Source organism: Protopterus annectens, chromosome 1.part1, assembly GCF_019279795.1.
Source record: "Protopterus annectens isolate FY-2018-M chromosome 1.part1, PAN1.0, whole genome shotgun sequence".
Classification (NCBI taxonomy): Eukaryota; Metazoa; Chordata; order Ceratodontiformes; family Protopteridae; genus Protopterus; species Protopterus annectens.
In genome coordinates, this window is record NC_056726.1 from 283,269,003 (window position 1) to 283,290,924 (window position 21,922).

The 21,922-nt window shown below is 36.2% G+C and overlaps 1 protein-coding gene across 1 annotated transcript in view; it reads right to left on the reverse strand.

Moving 5' to 3' along the window:
• EMP1 (epithelial membrane protein 1) overlaps positions 1–21,922 on the reverse strand; it is a 44,173-nt gene that overhangs the window by 13,672 nt on the left and 8,579 nt on the right. Inside the window, exons 2-3 of the mRNA XM_044074518.1 lie at positions 4,766–4,893; positions 2,127–2,229 (exon numbers count right to left, since the gene is read on the reverse strand). Of these exons, the coding sequence (XP_043930453.1) occupies positions 2,127–2,229; positions 4,766–4,843 (181 nt within the window). The 5' untranslated portion in view covers positions 4,844–4,893. The remainder of the gene's footprint in view (positions 1–2,126; positions 2,230–4,765; positions 4,894–21,922) is intronic.

Genomic DNA, 21,922 nt, shown 5'->3' on the forward strand with positions numbered 1-21,922 from the left:
ACACATGAATATCAGTTAACATATTATTGTAGCATCACAGTTGTCCTGAACTAATTTGCCTCCTACATATCTGGATGAACTTAAAGAATGGCAATGGACACTATTTCTGTTTGTCCTTACTGTCTGACCTATGGGGTACCACAGTGTCCGGGTACTATTTTATTGAATCAATGCTATGGTTCTAGCACTTAAATACACTTGACCATAAATTTGAAATCACACTTCAATGTCATTTTGTGGATGTAAAAATTGTCTTTATGACGACATTGTTTACAATATTAAAAATAGACAATCCAGACCACCAGGCTGATAAAAAAAACTAGTAGTTTGATAAAATGCAGTAAGTAATAAAATGCAGTAGGTTAGCACTTTCAGGTTTAAAAAACCCTTCTTCAGACAACATACGAAAGTTATGAACAGCTTTTAAAATTCACTGTTCATGACTACGACCGCCCCGCCCTTGTCAGCAGGTTTTATTATGATATTCTTATTCTCTGTAAGTGTCCTTAATGCTTGGCATTGCTCCCAGTTCATGTTATGAAAAGCATGCTTGTTTTCTGTGTTCAGAAACTTAAAAATATAATCTTCACAGGTTTTTATAAAGGTTTCAACCACTTGACTAACAGGGGGGTTAAATGTGCTCGGTTGCCTAATAGTACAGTCCCTAGGAACAGATTCTGCACCATAAATATGTTTCAATTCAACATTTCTGGCAAACATTCTCAAATCTAACACACAGTCACTAAAACTTGACCCTGTACTTGGAATGAATGTAAGTCCCTTGCTCAAAACATGTTGTTCATTTTATGTCGGTAAAATAAAATGTAGATTGAAAGACAGGATGTTACAACATATGTCAACTATACGTACTACCACTATACATAATGCCCTGTATCAGCATGTAAAACAATACCCTGGGCAGATATTTTCATTTATGGTTTTGCAAGTTATTCTTCCAACCAGGAGGGGGGTGATTTGAGAAATATAACAGAATGCAGTGAAACTAGATGGATAATCAATCTGGGTGCTGAGAGAGCACCTGGCCTGAATGGTGTCATTCCTATCAAGCCTTTTTTAAAAAAGAAGAGGGCTTTTTACTGAATCTTTGATTGGCTGTTATGAATTTTAAAACGTGTTCATAACTTTTGTATGTTGTCTGAAGAAGGTTTTTTAAACCTGAAAGCGCTAACCTACTGCATTTTATTACTTACTGTATTTTGTTAAACTATTGTTTTTTTATCAGCCTGGTGGTCCAGATTGTCTGTTTTTGCTGTTGGAACTTGTTGTGAAGAACTTTAAGTACAAAGTCTACAATTGTGTTTTTTGATTGTTTACAATATTGTTTGCTCTTGTTTACAGTTAATTGTAACAATGCCATGGTCTACACCACTCTCCTATAAACAAAAAACAAAAAAAAGGAAATACAAGTAAAATAAACAAACAGAGTTAGATACAACGAATAAAATTATGATCCTGCACTTAATTTGGCAATGCAGCTTTAATAGTATATCAGATTCCCAAAATAAACTGTAGGAATTGTCACTGATTTCATTAAGTAGAGTCATGAATACTCTATTTCAGAAATTTGTAAAGAGCATCTAGATTTACTCCAGAGTGGTAACCATGGTTGCTTCTGGTGAATGCAACAGCTACAGCAGACTTTCAGTTAGTACTTTTCATCTGCTACAAGAAATGCAAAATAACTTGTTGACACCGTGACTACCACTGATGAAACAACAAAGCACTCATTTTTTTTCTTAAGCAAGATGAGTTGCTTATAGTTTCTGTGTATACCTAAGGTGTGATCACTGGTTTTGAAGAAAACACATTAAATTATTATAAAATGTGTAGAGGGGAATAACTTATTTGATAACAGGTTAAGCTGAAATGTAAAATAACACTAAGCCTGTTTACAGGTACACATCAGATCCAGAACTGAGATGAATGACTTTTTCAGATTTAAGCAATTTCATTTGGGTGTAGAGTTTGAATCCAGATTTTAGATTCATATCCTGCTGAACAGCCTAGTGTTGTATACCATCTGCATGTCTGTAAATGTGTAATATGAGCATTAGCTTTCAAAGCAGCACGAACACACAGATAGAAAACATTATTTATTTAGTTACCTTGGTTTCCATAATCTGTCACATCCACGCATGAGTATGAATTATTCACGTATATGCACTTCTTCCAAATGTCTGTACTGTTAGTGCCCATAATGTACCATGACTGAAAATTACACAGATCAAAGAGATGAAGGTTAGTTGACTAGTAATCATGACTCTGTTCAGCAAAAATGCTAATAATATTCTAACAGAATCAAGGGATTATAATGCATTCATAATAAGGATGTTTTCTTCATGCAAAAAGAATAAGCGATACCTTAAAAATATACAAGTTATCCTTAAAAACTCTCAAGGCATATCTAGATTATGAAATGCTTGCACTATCAACCTTAAAATTCTGTCCCTCATATTGCTTGTCTAAAGGGACATAAAAGAGTTCAGTGCATAGCTTTTTTCTTTATAAAATAGCACTCAAATGGCAATCTTAATGAACTTAAAGCAAAATGGGGGTGTGCGAGTGCAGTTCTCCTATATATGGGGGGGGTGTAGACAACACTGATGTGATTATATACAAAGCCATTGAACTTAAAACAGGGGAGTGAGAGAGCAGCTCTCCTATGTTTGGAGAGTACTCATAACATCAACTGATTATATTCAGACCTAGTGAACTTAAAACAGAGACTTGGAAGTGCAGTTTCCCCATTTTTTTTGGGGGGGGTGGATAACAATGATGCAAATATACCCAAAGCTAACTAACCTAAATCAAAACAGAAGTGCTGGAGTGCAGCTTCTCTATGTTTGGGGAGAAGCTAATGACAACAGTGAGGTGACTGTAGCCAAAACTAATGAATTAAAAAAAAAAAACGTGGAAATGCAGTCCCTCCATATTTTGGGGTAGTGAAGACTGAGAAGTGATTATATCCAAATCCAACAAAACTTAAAACTAAACAGGGGTGTAGAAGTGCAGTTCCACTATGTTCGGGTGGGTGTTGACAGCAGTGAGGTTATTTTATTCAACACTAATTAACTTGGAAGAAAAAACAGAGTGTCCGAATGCATTTTCCCTACATTTGAGGGGTGCAGGTGAGGCAAAACTCCTCTTTAAAATGCTTTTTTGTTGTACAGGGATATTTTCTGTCACCTGTTTATTGATTAATTTGCAGCTTATTTTTTATGCTATTAATATTCAACACTTGCACAGTGAACTTTGGATTCATAGCTAATTACTGGGCTAACTGACATTGTGGGCCATTTTAAGCCTAGCCAATTTCACTAAAAGGTGAGAATCAGACCATTTACCTCGTATCCATGAGATAAACACCTTAACCATTATGCCAGCATGCAACCCCACAAACAAAATCAGTCACCTGAGCTGCTAATCAAACCCAGGTCACCTGGGCCATAGTCAGGGCTTTATTCATCTATGCCACCAGAGTGGTTTAGTTCTAGAACTCTTGGTTGGGCAGGCCCAGCTATTTGTAGTCCAACAGAAATAAAATATCTTATGGTTTCACTGCTGAAGTAACATGCTTCCATGTTTGTCCAGCTAATATGACCTTTTCATAATTCGTGGACCAGTACTTTGAAGTCTCAGACAGCAGAAATATTCACAATAAAGTAATTCCTAATTCTTGACATCCTTACTACATGGATTAGTGTAGATCAGAATGCCTTGCTTTCTCCCCACCCAGAGACTTTACACATTCTTCTAGATTGCCAGACTCTCTGTAATATCGTTACCACAAAGGAAAGATTGACAGCTGCAAAACTATAAAGAAATGAAATTCAATAAAATTTGTTTCTTGGGATGACTGGTAACCATCTTTAACAAAATATTTCAGGATATTATACTGATACATTGTGGAGCACATTCTATTCTTAAGCTACTGAATCTGCAATCTGTTTCGGTTCTCTGTCAGTAACATGATTAGATTAACCATGAGAGAAGATAAAATAAAAAAGCATTAAAAAAGCATTTTTAAAACAACAACTCTACTATTAATGCATGTAAATACTAACCATTATAATGAAGGTTTACCTATTTTACAGTGCTTAAACCAGGACTCTGTGTTTGGCTTTAGCTTTGGTCCCTGAATCTATGTGTAACTTGCACTGGTACCAGTAGTGGCCTCTTTAAGCATACTTTCACATCTCTCATTGAGAGGACATCAAAAGAACTTGGTTCCAAAGGCTTGTGGTAGGTGGACTGGGCACTTTAAATTGGCCATAAGTGTGAGTGTGTGTCCATATGTGTGGTATGGAAGAACAACTGTGGCAGGGCTAACCACCTGGTTGTCTGAACATTGGCTCTAGATGATTGTCACTGTTGATATGATACCCCAAATCCATGTGCAAAAATGGGGAAGAAGGAGATCTGAATGGATGGATGGATGGATGGATGGATGGATGGATGGATGGAGTGTCAATCAATAGGTCCACAGTTGCAATAAATCTGATTATTATAAGATTAGATATGCATATGCAGTACGCCAGAAAGCATATTGCAAAACTTAGTTTAAACATTTGATACATAAATGTGCTGTAAGTCTAATAGCTAGCAAAATAATTTATAAGCTGACGAGCCACACTTTTGCTGTACATGCATCCTATGAAATCAATAGTGTTGAGTATGTTTCTTTTTTGCTTTCTATGTATTTTACTGGAGGAAAAACTAGCATCACTGTGCTATAATAACTTACGCTGTCAATAGTGGAAACAAACAGCATCACAATAGTTGCCACATGAAGAACACAGATTAGTGCCAGAAGAATCAACATTTTGGTTAATTTCCAAGTCGTTCTTCTCTAGAAATTGAGTAGATGAGTACCTGTTAAGAAACAAAAAATATATATGTATTAGGAATGATTTGCAAATGTAAGAGAACATATTCTGCTAAAAATTATTCTGAGTCTACATTTTACAAAGAAGCACCAAATAAGTTTCTGTTCACATATTTGTCATTCATTGAATTATTCACCATATACAGCCAAAAATTCTTATTTAATATCTTAGGTTTTAATATCATGCCTGGCATATTTTGTTACCCAAGTTGTATCACATATAATTTTGTTATTGTCTATGTCTTACATGTTACAAGAATAGAAAGAAATGAAATGGATACTTCTTTTGAAAGGAAATGTATTTCCAGGGCTGAATGAACATGTGTCTTTGAAACCGGTTCTTAAGTCTCAGCTCCTTAAACATTAATATTTAAATGTCAGTGAGGTGTGTACCGTTTTCACGATGCTGTTGGTTCTGATAAGTTTTCCATGTTGCTGTTTTAATATTCATGTTTTTAAAGGGGTGTGTTGATACAGCAAATCTCTACTGACCAGTTCATTGCTCCAGTGGGCTGTGTTTTCAGATTGGAAGATTGTTTTCATTGGAGAATGTCTTTTTGAAATTGTTATATATACGTGAGTGGTTTGTGTAACATTTTATATGGTCTGAAGAAGCAGGTTTGTTTTCCGCGAAAGCCCTTACCTTTTTTATTGAAGTTTAGTAAAGTTTTTAAGCCATGGTGTCTGGACCTCAAGTTTTCATTTTACATGCTACAAGAATAGGTTCATAGGTTCATAATTATGTACTGGTCTTGCTGTCCTTGTGGGCTATTTTAAGCCTAGCTAATTTCCTCCAAAGATAAGAAGCAAATTCTGTACCTTGTGTTTAGGAGGTAAACACCCCAGCCATTATGCCAACCCCCCCTACGGGTGTACCCACATCAGTATGGGAGTGAAGTAAAATGAAAATGGAAATACATGTTGCATGCCTGTTTTCATTGTTTGTTAAGAAAATATATTCAGCAGTATTTAGCAAGCATTCATATAATATATTTTAACAAATTAAGGTTTCTTTGATATATACATATATGTGTGTGTGTGTGTGTGTGTGTGTGTGTGTGTGTGTGTGTGTGTGTGTGTAATGGTTTATCTGGTATTATTGAAATTTCATTTGCCGGAAAATCAGATGCACGAGATGACTGCAAAAAACGTAGTTTCATGAACACTAGGATCACCACAGTTTTACTCCGGGAGATGAACCTCTTGGCCACCAAAGTGAACCTTGCACTTTCCCCTACTATTTTGGAGTTGGTATATTTAGCTAAGGGTGTGTGGGGGGTTTGATTTAGTTCAGTTTGTTTTTGTTGTGGTGGCCAAGTGGTAAGTTTCCCAGAGTTAAACTGTGATGATCCGGGTGTGTTTCGTGCATCTCATTTTCTGGTAAGTGAAATTTCGATATTACGAAGTAGACCCATATATATATATATATATATATATATATATATATATATATATATATATATAAATGTGTGATATTCAGAATATATAAACACACTTCATATAACCCAGCCTAACTCTGAAAACATACAAAAAAAAGTAACCAAAAAATATTGTTGCTGGGGGAAAAGTAAGCCAGCACCCCCTAACTTATATATAACAAGTCTACAGTCACACCATAGTGGAAGAAAGGGAGAAAAACGGGGAGAGTACCAGCAGTTCATACAATCCAACACACTGTGATTAAGCAAACTGCAAAATCCTAAATCTATAAGAAAACTAATAACTGTGATCAAAAAAATCATAAGCATTCCTTATCAGAGTTGTAACTGGTAAAATGTATTGAAGAATGTCATTAGATGCAGTGTGATTAACTGGCTTGATTTAGACCACTTGTAATTAGATAAAGTGGTAGAACATGGATAGATAGATAGACAGATATATAGATAGATAGATAGATAGATAGATAGATAGATAGATAGATAGATAGCTAGATAGATAGATAGATAGATAGATAGATGGATATAGATACATATATATATATATATATATATATATATATATATATATATATATATATATATATTGATATAGATAGTGGCACAACAGGTGGCAGCACACTTGTCTATGATGCTGGAAGACCAGAAGGCTGTGGGCTCCATTCTGACTTCATGATTTAGTTGAATGGATTACTGACAATGCAGTGGATTACTAGGGGGTTCTGAACTCCTGAGTGTAACTTCCTTCAGATGAGATATTAAACTGAGGTCCTGTCTGCTTGGGGTGGTGGTGGTGGCTCACTTGGATGTAAAAGAACCCACAGCACCTATCAGATAGAATAAGTGAAGTTCCCTATTACCCTAGCCACATTTCTCTTAGTCATAGAAAAAACACCTTGCATCTTCCAATGACTAAAACATGGTAGAAGAAGTTGTTCCATAGTCCTGTACTGGACACAAGTCAATAATTATTCCACAGTACCTGACATTCATTAGCTCAGTCATTGAGTATAATGCACCTTTCAGGATGTACCTGTCCAAACAATTGGACAACACAAAATCGAGGGCCTAAATTGCAAAATACATGCAGATTGTCACATAACCTTGTCCCTCTTCTCAGTATCAAATGGGCTACTGACAGATGACTTCTGCCTTGTTTATAGCACTTCAGCAGACCCCATTGTCTCAGACCTAGTGTACGTTGACAAGATCAATGGTATCACAGATGCCTGCTCAAGGGATCTCAATCTCTTTTACAAAATAAATAGAACATGTTGTTGGGATAGGTTTGTATTACAGAGAGTACCACTTCTATGCAAATGACTTCCCTCTCCACATAAAGCAAAGCACTTCTCCTACTCAATTCAAATGTAATTTGGACAAATGGTTAGGTAATAGCAAATTCACCCCTGGTTTACCACCCTGTCTCTAATAGATCAGGGAAACATGCTAGTGCCCCTAGTTTGGCCCATCTCTGGGTTATATGTATATAACATATAAGGGCTAAAAAATACCATTGAGATATAAGACTAGTCTTCTTAAGATCCTTACAAATCAATAGCCTAGTAAGTACCTATGAACCTATGCACCTATAGTGAGCAAGATTTCATTTGGAATCAGTTCCATTCCATGATCCTCGAAACTACTTCATTTACACAAACAGCATGCAAGCCTTCTTTTTGAATCATTCCCATTTCATGGTGTTTCACCAATTTGGGGCAGTATCTTGCCCTGAGCCTAAACTGTCTGAGAATTCAGCTCTATATAGTTTGGTCTTCATACAAAGAATCACTAGCCTAGTATGGTTCCAATATTGAAATGCAGTGAAATGGGCATGAATGTACAGGTATATATACATGTCAAGTCAAGATGGCCATACTATTCAAAAATAACAATGGAAAATCTAAAGCCCTGTATGAGATCATAACCTTTCCTAAGTACAATAAGCCTGATAATAACTGGATCAGTACAGTGATGGTCTCATGGGCTGAATGTTAGGGACTTTCCCTCAGGTTTCAGTGTCCACTCAGAACTCTACTTCCTTTCAATGTGGCTATGTGCATATGACTACTCTTCTTCATATGACATATTGTACATGGTCATTTTAATGAAAATGGAGCATACAAAATAGTATAAATAAAATGGCAGCCCACATTCATTGCAGAAATGAATTCCTTTGTTTATTTTTATTTTTTTTGGATGCAACAATAAAAAGATGACTTAATTTCTGAAAATACTGATCTGTTCTGGTGAAGTGTATAGTACAGGGAGCTTCATCTTTAGTTTGGGATGTCCATTTCAGCTGAGATTATATAGCAGTCAACTAATAGTGGTAAGATATGATACCATGTGCTGATTTGCTTCAGAATGTACTTGTATGTTAAACAACATGGTCCTGTTTGTAGAGAAGTCATTTTATCTTTAGACAAGTCAGAAGCACTGTGGTGTAAAGTCTGCAGGACAATTATTACCTAGAAACAATGCTTCCCAGTTCTTTCACTAAGTCATGTGTATACCACAGTATGTCTAAATGGCATGCAGTGTATGCAATACCATATATACATTATGTCTAAATAGCATGCAGTGTATGTAGTACCATATATACATTATGTCTAAATGGCATGCAGTGTATGTAATACTATATCCTTCCATCCTACATCCCAATAGAACTCTCAGATCTGAACATCAAAACCTTGCTGGCAACAACCTAAAAATCCAGCTGGCCAACTTCTCCTCTCTTTCACTATTGGCAAGGCTTGGGACTCTCTCCCTTCCTCTCTAAGAACATTAACAATCTTAGAAAATGTAAAAACTCAGCTTTTCAAACATCTGTCCTCTAAATGAAAATGCATCTGTCTTCACCCCACCTAAAAACTATCCAAGAACACACAGATATCCTAACTAGAGTGTATGAAGGTGAGGCAGTGCATATAGTCTACCCCACCTAAAAACTATCCAAGAACACACAGATATCCTAACTAGAGTGTACCCTAGCACTCAAAATGTCCTACAGCTATTTAAACTTGAACCCCTTTGTACAAATATTGTAAATAGATTCACAGTTTAAAATGAATGCATGCAAAATGTCTTCTTAACTCTCTTCTCTATGTGCATATATAATGCATTTTCCCAAATTACTCTATAAGAATAGCTTTATAATTGTATAACCCTTTAGAAAAACCTTAGTGAATTTGTTTTTGACTATTTGTAATAATGAATGTTCTTATTGTGTAAACTGGTCTCCTCAATCTATCATTTATATTTTTCATATTTTTGTAATTTGTATTTTTGGAGCTTTTCTCCCCGGGCCTCCACTGAAAACGGGTCCTCAGGGCCCAGTGGACCTCCCCGGTAATCAAACTGGAAATAAATATATATATATATATATATATATATATATATATATATATATATGTTATGTCTAAATGGCATGCAGTGTATGTAATACCATATATACATTATGTCTAAATGTCATGCGGTGTATGTAATACCATATATACATTATGTCTAAATGGCACGTGGTATATGTAGTACCATAAACTGTAATACTGTACAAAAATTGTAAAACGGGATATACATGTATATATGAAATAGTTTTTGTATGTATTGCTGGAGCTTTTCTCCCCAGACCTCCACTGGAAAAAGACATGCATTCAGTTGGACTATCCTGGTCAACAAATGTAAAATAAAATAAAATAAAATAAATAAATATATACAATATGTCTAATTGGCATGCTGTGTATGCAGTACCATATATACATTATGTCTAAATGGCATGCGGTGTTTGCAGTACCATATACATATTATGTCTAAATGGCATGTAGTGTATTTAGTATCATATATACCTTATGTCTAAATGGCATGCTGTGTATGTAGTACCATATATACATTATGTCTAAATGGCATGTAGTATATCTAGTACCATATATTACTTCTTAGATACAATTCAAGCTTCATACTTCTCAATCTCTGAGCGCAAGAAATCTGGACAGATATAAAAATACTGGAGGGACAAAGGCCACAAAATCGGGACAGATTTTAAATATTGCGCTGATAAACTTATAAAGTTGATAGAAAAATATGTTTTCATTAGCATATATTTTCTGAAGGATATGAAGTCTGAAACTCAAATGTCTGTCATTATTTAGTGAATTCAATCTTCAGTGACTTTGCAAAGAACTACAAATTCTATGAGAAATGGGTCAAAATATGAGGCAAAAATCTGAACATTCTGAGATAATCTGGACTGTTGAGAGGTTTAATCCTGTATCTTCATATATCAACCTGTTTTATTTAGTGACTGGTGTTCTAAACTATGAAGAATAAATCCAGAAGCACAATAGCAAAAACGGACAACTGAAAAGAGTATGCCACTGTTTATTTCAACAATAAAAACAAATAAAATGGTAAGCGCTTTTGGCTGCGTTACTCCAGCCTTCATCAGACATTTTCAAAATATTGGTTGTGCCATTATATACTGCAGTTAATCCAACCAATAATTCAATGAATTAATCAATCAAATACTAATGCAAAATAATGTGCATAAAATTCTCTACTACATAAATGCAATTTGATAATAAAAATATAACTATATAAATATTACGCAAACCATGATTGTTATGTTAAATATTCCTAAACTTATTATAATTATAAAATGAACCATACTATACAAATCCCTACTTACTATGATGTATAAACAGTATGTACATCAATAAATATATATAGAAAATAAAAAACAAAAAATAAAAAATGAATAAAAAATAAAAAATAATGAAAAACACATACAATAAGTAATTTATATATAAAAAATATATAGATATTGAAATATGATACATATCAATACACCATATAATGACAAGATAATAATACACCAAAATTTTACCTATTAAAATACCTTAATTTTAAAATACTAGTAATAGAGATGGAATCATACAGTCCTGGAAATTGTGTGGCATTTAAATATACCTGCCACCAATATTCTTTGGATTCTAGTATCGTTTTCCAAGGACCTTTTCTAGGTGATGGAATCACTTGTTCCAATATTAAAAATGTAAAATTATGCGCTGAATATTGTACTATGTGTCTATATAATGCATTATTTTCTGAATGTCTACTAATATCATAAACGTGCTCATAAATACGCTGCTTTAACTTTCATTCAGTTTTACCAATATAATAAGCTGAACATTGTGTACATAATGCTGCGTACACTACCCCGGAGGTATTACAATTATATCTTCCTTTTACTTGTATAAAAATATTATTAATAAATACCTGCTCAGTTTCCATAATATATGAGCAATACTTGCACATGTTACATTTTCTCATAATATCTATTGAATTTCTTTGCATTTTTGAACAAGCGTTACACCAATCTTTAAGATTCCTATCTCTTTTATATATGGTAGAAGGCTGTACTCCTAATAAATTTGTCAGTAGCACATCATGGTCTATGGTCTCTAAACAAAGTTGTTGTGAATTTTTGAAGCCAATCACATCACATGTATACTTTCAGAGGAAAATCATCTTACTAAACTTCTATCAGCACAATGCTGGTAAAAGGAAATAATGAAATGAGCTCTTCACTCATTCATCAAAATTTTCATTTACTAAAGCAAAGTATGCCATGCCTTGGGGTCAAAAGGTTTTTTGTTTCTTTAGAGGCGGTACACTGCAACGTGGAACTGGTGACAGTGATGACACATCTACAGCTGGCAGCTCTAGAAATAGAAGGCTATATGGTGTGAAAATTATTTAAGAACAGGTCAAGTTCTCCATCATAAGTGGAAAGACTTAACTGTAGCTAAATTAGAGGTTTATAGTGTACACAGTTACTATGGCCATAGTTTATACTGTTATACTGAAACTTGTAAAACATGGTATGGCAGAGTATCATATATTGGTCTAAATTGTTTTTTAATTTATCAATGTAGCTGTTCTGTTAGATATTTAGTGGCAATTGTTCCACAGTCATACGAGTTCATATTAAAAACATGAACATATACTTACTTGAGCAACTAAACGCTGACACTTATTCCGCAAACCACAAATACACCGAACGCCCTAAACCATGAAATTCAAAAATTTGAAATGTCATACTTGTCCCGTTCCACCCCCCCGCTACATACTACCTACACAAACTAAATAAACCACATACATACACTAACCAAAATCCTACTTCTAACCCTAAACTAAACCCTACTTCTAACCTTACATAAATCTTGCATATACCACCATGTATGCACTTAACTTAACCCTAACCCTAAGGTCTGTAACTATCGCACACTTACCTTACGGAGCTATACCACAGAAGGGCCAATCATGATGATTCGACGTTTCAGATTTCGCCCTTCAGGACGATTGATGTTTTCACAGTTAGATGAAGACATGTTGGTGTTTAGGTGCTCGGGTATATAAACCCAGTCATACATGGTGCTGGGCTACAAAACTTTTTTTTTTTTTTTTATGAGTTTAGCATTCCACACTGTGACATTTTGAAAGAAACTAACTGCACAGCCTGGCCCCCTTATTTTGGATTGTCTGTATACACACATTAATGTACAGCCTGGCTACCTTATTTTAGAGTGACTGTGCAAACACAGTAATGCACAGCCCCCCAATTTAGATTGTCTGTGTGCACTATAAAGCACAGCCTGGCTAATGTCTTTTAGAGTGTCTCTATCACCAAATTACGTTATTGATTCTACCCACAGTTCTCCTTGTGCAGATCAGCATCCCCTACACTCACAGTTACTACTTTCTCAGATTGACTGGACCTTTCCTGGTCAAAAGTACTTTTCTAGATCCCTACCACTTGCGATGACAACAGAGTTGCTGCTCTTCAACCTCCAGCAACTGTATACACTTTCACTGCATTTTTTACCAGATGAATTTCTGTGATGTTTGATAACATATTTCTGATTATTTTTATAATTTTATCATACGATTTGTATCCTATCTGCTCAGTCTTTTATATCAGCAGTGCTTTAAACCTCGCAGCTCCAATGAGAGTTATCATTATTTTATTTTACATTTGTTAACCGGGAAAGTCCAACTGGATACAGGTCCATTTTAAGGGGAGGCCCAAGGAGAAAAGCTCCAAATGTACAAAAACAAGTGTAAAAAATTATTACAGTGAGTTATCACAAAACTGAGATTTGTTGAATGATATGTACACACAGGTACATGTTTTTCTCACATACACACAGCAAAGGTTGGAAGCTAGTAGCTGAAAAAGAAATAGTTAAAGATTTCATCTGAAAAAGGAAAACACATATATTAAGGTGGTTATCATACATGGCGTAGTGTTAACTTTAAATATTTCCATTAGGTGGGGGAAAAAGAATTTTAAACAGTTAGAGAGTCAGAGTTTTATTCTTGTAGTTCGGTTCACATTTATGAATTATGTTTGAGTGGGGGTTAGTCAGGATTTGTACAGGGACAAAGCCACTGCATTTTTAGGTATTTCCTAAGGGATGTTTTGAATTGGGATAAGGAGGGGTCAGTGGTGAGTTCAGCAGGAAGTAGGTTCCAGTTTTTACCAGCAGAGTTGGAGAATAGTGATTCACCAGCTGAATTGTTGGTTTTAACAGTTTGCACTAGCAATTTTTTGGAAGGGCGAGGGATTTTAGGTTACTGTAGGGGGTAATAATATTTTTCAGTATGGGTGTACTGTCTGGTTGGTAGAGGATTTTGTGAACAACTATTAGTTGGTTATATTGCAGTTGATAGGGTTGTTCAAGGCAGTCTAACGATTAAAGGTTAAGGCAGTGATGGGTTCTATAAGCTGATCCTGTGGAAAATCTGGCAATGTTATTGTAGAACCTAATAAATTTATTGAGGCTTGATTTGCTTAGGTTTACGAAGATGGGTGAGGCATAAAGAAGGGTCGATAGCAGATGTGTACAGGCAATAACAGTTCTAGCAGATGGGGTTAGGAATGGTTTAATCCTTATAAAGAGCCTAATTTTTTTGTTAACTGTTTTAATAGTTTTGTCTATGTGAGCATCAAACTTGAGGTTGTTGTTGATGATCACTCCCAGTAGTTTCGTACTAGGTTCTGGGGTAATTATGGTACCATTGTTAGATGTTATGGTGGGAGGTGGTGAGGGGACCTTGCAAGTGGGGGAGAAGAGTAATAATTTGGCTTTATTTGGGTTTAATAGTAGTTGGCAACCATTGAGCCAGTTCTCTACTTTGCTGAAAGTGATTTGGGACAAGGATTGTAAATCTGTGGGGGAGGTGGCAGAGCAGATTAGGGTTGAGTCATCTGCATACTGAATACACTTTGCATCAGGCATGACTTTGTACAGGTCATTAATTAATATGGAGAATAGGAGGGGACCTAATATAGAGCCCTGTGGGACTCCAAGGGTGACTGGTAAAAGGGACGATAGGTTATTCTTCCATAGTACAGCTTGTTGTCTGTCACTTAGGAAGAATGAAACCAGGTAATTGCTAGGTTATCTATCGAGAATGATTTTAATGTGTTTAAGAGTAGCTGGTGATTTACCATATCAAATGCCTTGGATAGGTCAAGGAAGAGGGCTGAGGAGAGCTTGTTGTCATTATGGTTTTGATTTATTGTATGGGAGAAAGAGAGAAGGGCTGAGGTTGTACTATGGCAAGGTCGAAATCCATGCTCGGAGGGGGCTAGGAGAGAGTTTTAATTTAGATAGGCAAGAAATTGCTTGTGGATACATTTTTCCATTAGTTTAGCCAAGGGAGACAGAATGGCTATAGGCCTATAATTTGAAAGTTCAATGGAATCTCCCCCTTTATGATGAGGAACAATGTGGGAGATTTTCAAGATGTGGGGGATATAGGCTTCGTGGACAGTTCTATTGATTAAAATTGATATGGGGTATAGTATTTCATTATCAGTTTTTTGGAGATATTCTGCAGGTAGTAGGTCTGCTGAAAGGGTAGTGGGTTTCAGTTTTTTAAGTAGGGACTTAATAAAGGATGTTGGTACTGGACCAAGCTTAAAGGGGATCTTATTATCAGGTGTAGGGTTAATAGCAATAAAAAGAGCTTTCCACATTGTCTGAATCTTTGACAGATTTGTTGCTATTTTTTAACATAATCTTATTATTTTATAACTTTAAGTGAAATCAGTTGGCTTTATGCTGAGATTTTAGCCAACAGATTGCTGCATCATTATTGTCTCTGTTTATGCAGTGATGTACATATATATAAATATGCAATGTCTCTAAAGTGCATGTTCAGTTTGGAAAATGTGCTGTTAGATGTGCTGCAGTATGGAATATCAGAATATTCTCACTGCAGTAAGGTGGATAACAAGGTCTTAATTGCCAGCTAGTTTTATATACAAACAAGGTGCGTGAAAGCAGCAAACTAACAAGTTAGTTTCTTACCTGGAGGATCATCTAAAGGAACACCATGGAAAGATGTAGTGAAACATCCCAGTCAGGACTAATCTGTACATTATACCTCATGGGAGTGGCTGTTTTTGGAGCTGGATGCTGGCAACAGCAGCCTGTATGCTGAGGAAGTGTATGAACTGAATACAGTTGTAAATAACTGAGAACATGTATGCATGTGTGAGTGTGTGTGTGTGTGTGTGTGTGTGTGTGTGTGTGTGTGTGTGTGTGTGTGTGTGTGTGTGTGTGTGTGTGTGTGTGTGTGTGTGTGTGTGTGTGTGTGTGTGTGTGTGTGTGTGTGTGTGTGTGTGTGTGTGTGTGTGTGTGTGTGTGTGTGTGTGTGTGTGTGTGTGTGTGTGTGTGTGTGTGTGTGTGTGTGTGTGTGTGTGTGTGTGTGTGTGTGTGTGTGTGTGTGTGTGTGTGTGTGTGTGTGTGTGTCTGTGTGTGTGTGTGTGTGTGTGTGTGTGTGTGTGTGTGTGTGTGTGTGTGTGTGTGTGTGTGTGTGTGTGTGTGTGCGCACGTATGTCTGTGTGTGTCTGTGTGTATGTGTGTGTATGTGTGTGTGTGTGTGTGTGTGTGTGTGTGTGTGTGTGTGTGTGTGTGTGTGTGTGCATATGTGTGTGTGTGTGTGTGTGTGTGTGTGTGTGTGTGTGTGTGTGTGTGTGTGTGTGTGTGTGTGTGTGTTCTCAGTCTGGATGCAGAAACTAAGAGGGCTCCTGTTTTATTTTATCATATAATAAGAATTACTAAATAAAACTGTTATTAAATATGTGCTGTCTTCACATATCACAGACTGAAGCAGTCTTTAATGAGTCAGTACTTCTCAAATGGTAGAGAGGTCATTTGAACACATCATAATGGACCTCATCAGTGAAAGGAACATTTGAGCTATTTCTTAGTTTGATGAAGTCTACCGTGATGTGTGGACAAAGGTGCTCAGTACTAACAAACTTCACCATTCATTCAAGAACTACTGTCTGATTCTGGACATCTTTTATGTTTGGACTGTTAGAGTCTTAAACTGACATCATTGATTTGTGTTTCTCACTATCTATATTTCTATCTATCTACCTACCTATCTCTCTACTACCTATCTCTGTCTATCGATCTATCTATCTATCTGTATGCATGTATGTATATAGTTATATTTAATTTCAACAGTAAACACATAACTTCTCTTAATCACCAGTTTACAACATTTGGCATATGTTTATTTAAAAGGGAGTTCAACAAAAATGTGCTGTTCCTGGCAAAAACAAGTATAAACAAAAGACTTAAATGCAATACTGTCTTTAAACAGTAGCTACAGCTTTGTGAAAATTAACAGTTCAGTATAGCTGCAATCACATGCAGCACACAACCACACAAAGAGTCAGTCAAAGGTGGCTGAGAAATGTCCAGGGTTCAGGGTATTTCCATTTAAAGTGCTATAGCACAGGCAGTAACAGTCACAAAGGTAGGGAGGACTCTCAACTTTCCCACAAGGGTGAGGAAAACTCAACAGGTACAATAGACTTCATCAGACTTTCCTTTGTTGCATAGTAGGTCCATTATGCTAAAGTCATCTTCTTATACTCAAAACACTGGAGATTCCTCTCCATAAATCCCTGTGGGATTAGACATAATGACCCACACCAAGCCTACTGGACTCAGATATAAAGTGTATCAGTTTTTACCCTCATGTGGCTTCTTGCTTCCTGCTTATAAAGGCTGTATTTGTTTTCAACAAGACACCTTCTAGTGCACAACATGGATTGAGTCAGGTCTTTCTTACCTTCCCCATTTCCCAAGTAGTGTTCAGAACTGGCAAAGTCACTGCTATATTGCATCCCCATGGTAGAATAATTGGTTCAAGCAGCCATGGCTCATGGACAGAGTATCTGCATTAAGGCACTGTACTATCCTAAACTAGAATGTCTGTAGTGACAACACCCATCTTGTAGGCCTGGAATTATTGTTTACAAGGCAGCAGAGCCATTGATGAGGTGCATGCTCTATAACTAATAAAAATTCTCTGCCCAAGATATAATTACTAAAGGTAGATAATGTCCACTTAATAACCAAGCACTATTGCTCAAGCTCTCAATACCCCCACTCATCACAGTATTACTTAACTTTCCATTCGGTATAGAAAACAGCATATCCCCCCTATTTCATTTGTGCCATGTCTACTTGTATGCCTACTTCAGAGGCATATGCAAACACTGTGAACAATATGAACAGTTTGCAGAATTGCAGGGTTAATGCGATGGATTAAAAATACAGGAACACTGTCATTATAGTGACTTAGACTAGATCAGCCACACAGTTTTGAAAATGCATCTATATTCCTCAGCACCAGTTCTCTAACTTCATTCTCTAGGGTACAGACAATATTTCTAATATCTTTACTTTAAGATGTGCTGTGGAGTTTTGAACTCCTTCCATGAATATACTCAATATGGAAACTTAATGTTCTTTCCAGGGCTTCAGCATGTTTCTGTGATATATCCAGATGGATATTCTTTTTCCATTTTGCTTCAATTTGTAATTTACTTCATTCATTCATTCATTCATTCATTCATTATATCATCAAAAAAGGGCATTTCTCCATTCAGAATGTGAAAAAACACGCATATTTATAATGAGAGAGAGAGAGAGAGAGAGAGAGAGAGAGAGAGAGAGAGAGAGAGAGAGAGGGGTCAGACAGACAGACAGACAGACAGAGGTACAGAGACAGACAGAGACAGTTGCATATTGTCAACTTGTATGATAAGATGCGTTTTGTATATTAGAAACTTATGTTAAGCTCTAGGTGTCACAAATAGCTTGTTCAAAAGATGGCCATAATTTTGAATAGAGTTATTTATACTGCATTCCCCTCCAGAAACATCATGCATTCAGTCAGTAAGCAACTCAAAAATTCTGTTGCAAAGATTGGAAAGATATTTAGATTTCTTCTCTTGTTATGAAAAACAGAATAATCCATTTTAAGTTTACCTTAACCATTGACAGAAGAATTCCTATGCTACATTATGTAGTGACTCTTGAAAGATGTGAATTTAAGGATAAGAAGTAGCATTATGAAGGACTGTTTACCCCTTAAAGTGTTATCACTAGAATAATGTTTTGATTCTTTTAACTATTCATATATTTCCACATTATTTTAATCAAATTAAACATATTTTAAGTGGGGATGGATAGATTTATTAGGAATTTTCAAATATCCGGAAGGAAAGGACATAAAGTATGGATTCTAATGTTTGTGAAGACTAACTGTGGCAGGAATTGCAGTGTAATACATTGTAAGATTAACACTGAAATATGTTTTTTGTAGACAAACACTTGATATGGTGCTAAGCTCACAAATGTAAAATGGGTCATGCTGTAATGCCTGGCAGAAAAAGCATAATTCCAAACTTTCAAAGTATTTTGAAAAAAATGTATCCGTTTGATATGTGCAGTGCATTTGTTTAGCGGCAAAGGAGGTCATTCAGAGCCAAACTGAGCAGTGGTACAATTTGAATGAATCAAAATGCACAGCTGCCAAATGTTTTCTATACAGTGTCTCTGAAACAGAGAGACAGGTAGTTAGATAATGTAAAGGCAGAATGAAGACAGACAACATAAGCTATAAAAAAAAGAATAGTATACTATAGCAATAACCCACACCTTGGTGTGGGTAATGCTGGATTAGCCCACGGTCGGTGTGGTTTGGTCATGAGGGTGAAGCCCGAGTGGCCAAACAAAGACAACCATAGGTAAATCCAGCATTATCCACACCCAGACGTGGGCTATTGCTATTATACAATGACATTATTTAAGAAAAAAAAATACTTAACTTTTCTTAAATAATGGCATTGTATAATGCCTCCTTGCTGCCTTTCCTCAGCTGTCTGCTATTCTGTGGCAGTTCTGATGTACTGCGCATGTGTATGCTTACGCAGTACATCAGAGCTGTGGGTGGAAGCAACAGAGAAAGCAAGATCTCCGTTGCTTTTTACAAACTGTCTCGCTATGTTAAAGGAGTTAAACATAGTGAGACAGCTTTAAAAAAAGCAACAGAGAATCTCTGTTGCTTTTTTTAAAGCTGTCTCGCTATGTTAAACCCATTTAACATAGCGAGACAGCTTTTAAAAAAACAACAGAGAAAGGAAGATCTCCGTTACTTTTTATAAAGCTGTGTCACTATGTTCAACTCCTTTAACATAGCGAGACAGTGGCTAAACAGCAACTAAGATCTTGCGTTCTCCATTGCTGTAAAAAAAGACTTATACTAATGGAAAAAGGCAGGGCGACTGGACCTTTTTCCATTAGTATAAGTCTGATTTACATTGTGCATGCTGATTGGTCAGCGTGCACATTTTAGAATATTAATGGGGGGTCGTTGTATAATTTGTAGTTTACTACACTAACACACATCAAATTGCATATTTTTTGCTGTGTGCATAGTGATGTTGCAGTTTCTCTGAAATACATCGGTCTGCAATTTTAACTTCTTACATATAAAGCTGAGTTGCTTCCTTCCTTGTAACATGTTATGGATTTTTCTTGGTATGATATATATATTTTTTGTATTCTCAAATGAATATTGCTGGTAATGTGTATATCTGGCTGGAAGGGATCAATGACACATCCTTCGTCTGTCATAACCAATGTGTAATACTGAGGACAGAGTAATGTACAGCTGACAATGTAATACATGTCACTTCTGAGTGCAACAAGATCTATGCAGTTTTTAACATTTGTTCTCAATTTCATGGCCAGTTGTGTCTTTCGGCTTTTCCCGGTGAGGGGTCGCCACAGTGGAACTCCGGTCTGCTAATGATTGGTAGTTGATTTTTACATGCCGAGTTACCAGCCCTGATGCACAACCTTCAACGAAGGTACGCCCATTCACACATATCTCTATGCAGAAGACGCTCTAGCTGAGAATCGAACTGGACAGCATCTTACTGTGAGGCGACAACGCTAATATTTGCTTATTACATTTATATATTTACACTTTGTTGACTAGGTTAGTCCCACTAAGCCAACATCCTCTTTTCAAGGGAGATCCAAGGTGCTATTCATACTGACTAGGGGAAATTTTGCTAGGGCACTGGGGAACTTGACCTAATATTTTGATAGCTGTCACAGGATGTTTTACATCCATATGAGCTGCCACCAACTAAGGAATATAGGTGAACCTTTGTTTAATGTCTCATCCAAAGGTCATCTCACCCAAAAGTGAAACACTCCAGCATATGCTGCACCGCAATATCTATATTGGTAGTTACTAGTCATACACATCAAAAGGCCACTGAGTAGCCTTTTGCTCAGTTTCCCACTTGCACAGTGTCACACAGTAGGCACATGAAGCAGAGGGAATTCCACCCCAAACTATAAAAAATAGCTCATAGTCTTGATTCTCTGTACTAACTCCCAGACACGGAATGTCTTGCTTCCATTAAGAGTTAAAAAAAATCGATAAAACTAACTCAGTTCCCTCTTTCTTCCTCTTGGTTATGTTTAGTCATAATACAAGATGAGGAGGAGGAAGAAGAAGAAGAAGAAGAAGAAGAAGAAGAAGAAGAAATTATGGTATATTAATGACATATTTGCATGATAATATTTGACCTCTCAATACCGCTATATCCAAAAAGTGAAGTGTGGGAAAATGAAGAGTTGCAATATCAGCTTCTTCTTCCCAAATTTTACATGTTTCTCAAATACTTTTGAGGACATGGCTTAATCCATAAGTGCTGCAGTAATAAGGCTTTTCTTCTAATATGCAGTCACTGTTCAAGTTGTCCTTTAGATATGCAAAAGATTAGCTTCTATAGACTGTCCAAATTTATCTGGAATATAATGTGTGCCTCTTAGTTTCATATGTTCCAGATGGATTTCCTTCTTCCAATATCCCTGGTTATGCAAGACACTAGAACTGCTAGGAGGATCTGTATGAGATCTTGCTCTATTAGCCCAAAGCAAATGCAACGCCCTTATTTTGTATGGTGATGACTATTCATACATACCCTCTATGCTTTGAGGTCTGTTCATTTTTTTCCACTTGCTTTAATATATGATACATGTGTATACTTTTTCTGTATCCTTTCCTGTGTTGCTAATATTACCTATACTGCTAATGTCAACACCTCCTCTTTTTTCTGAATTTTGGATTGCCCTATTAATAATTCTGTATCACCATGGACTTAGGCTAAGTTGCAATGCTTTTG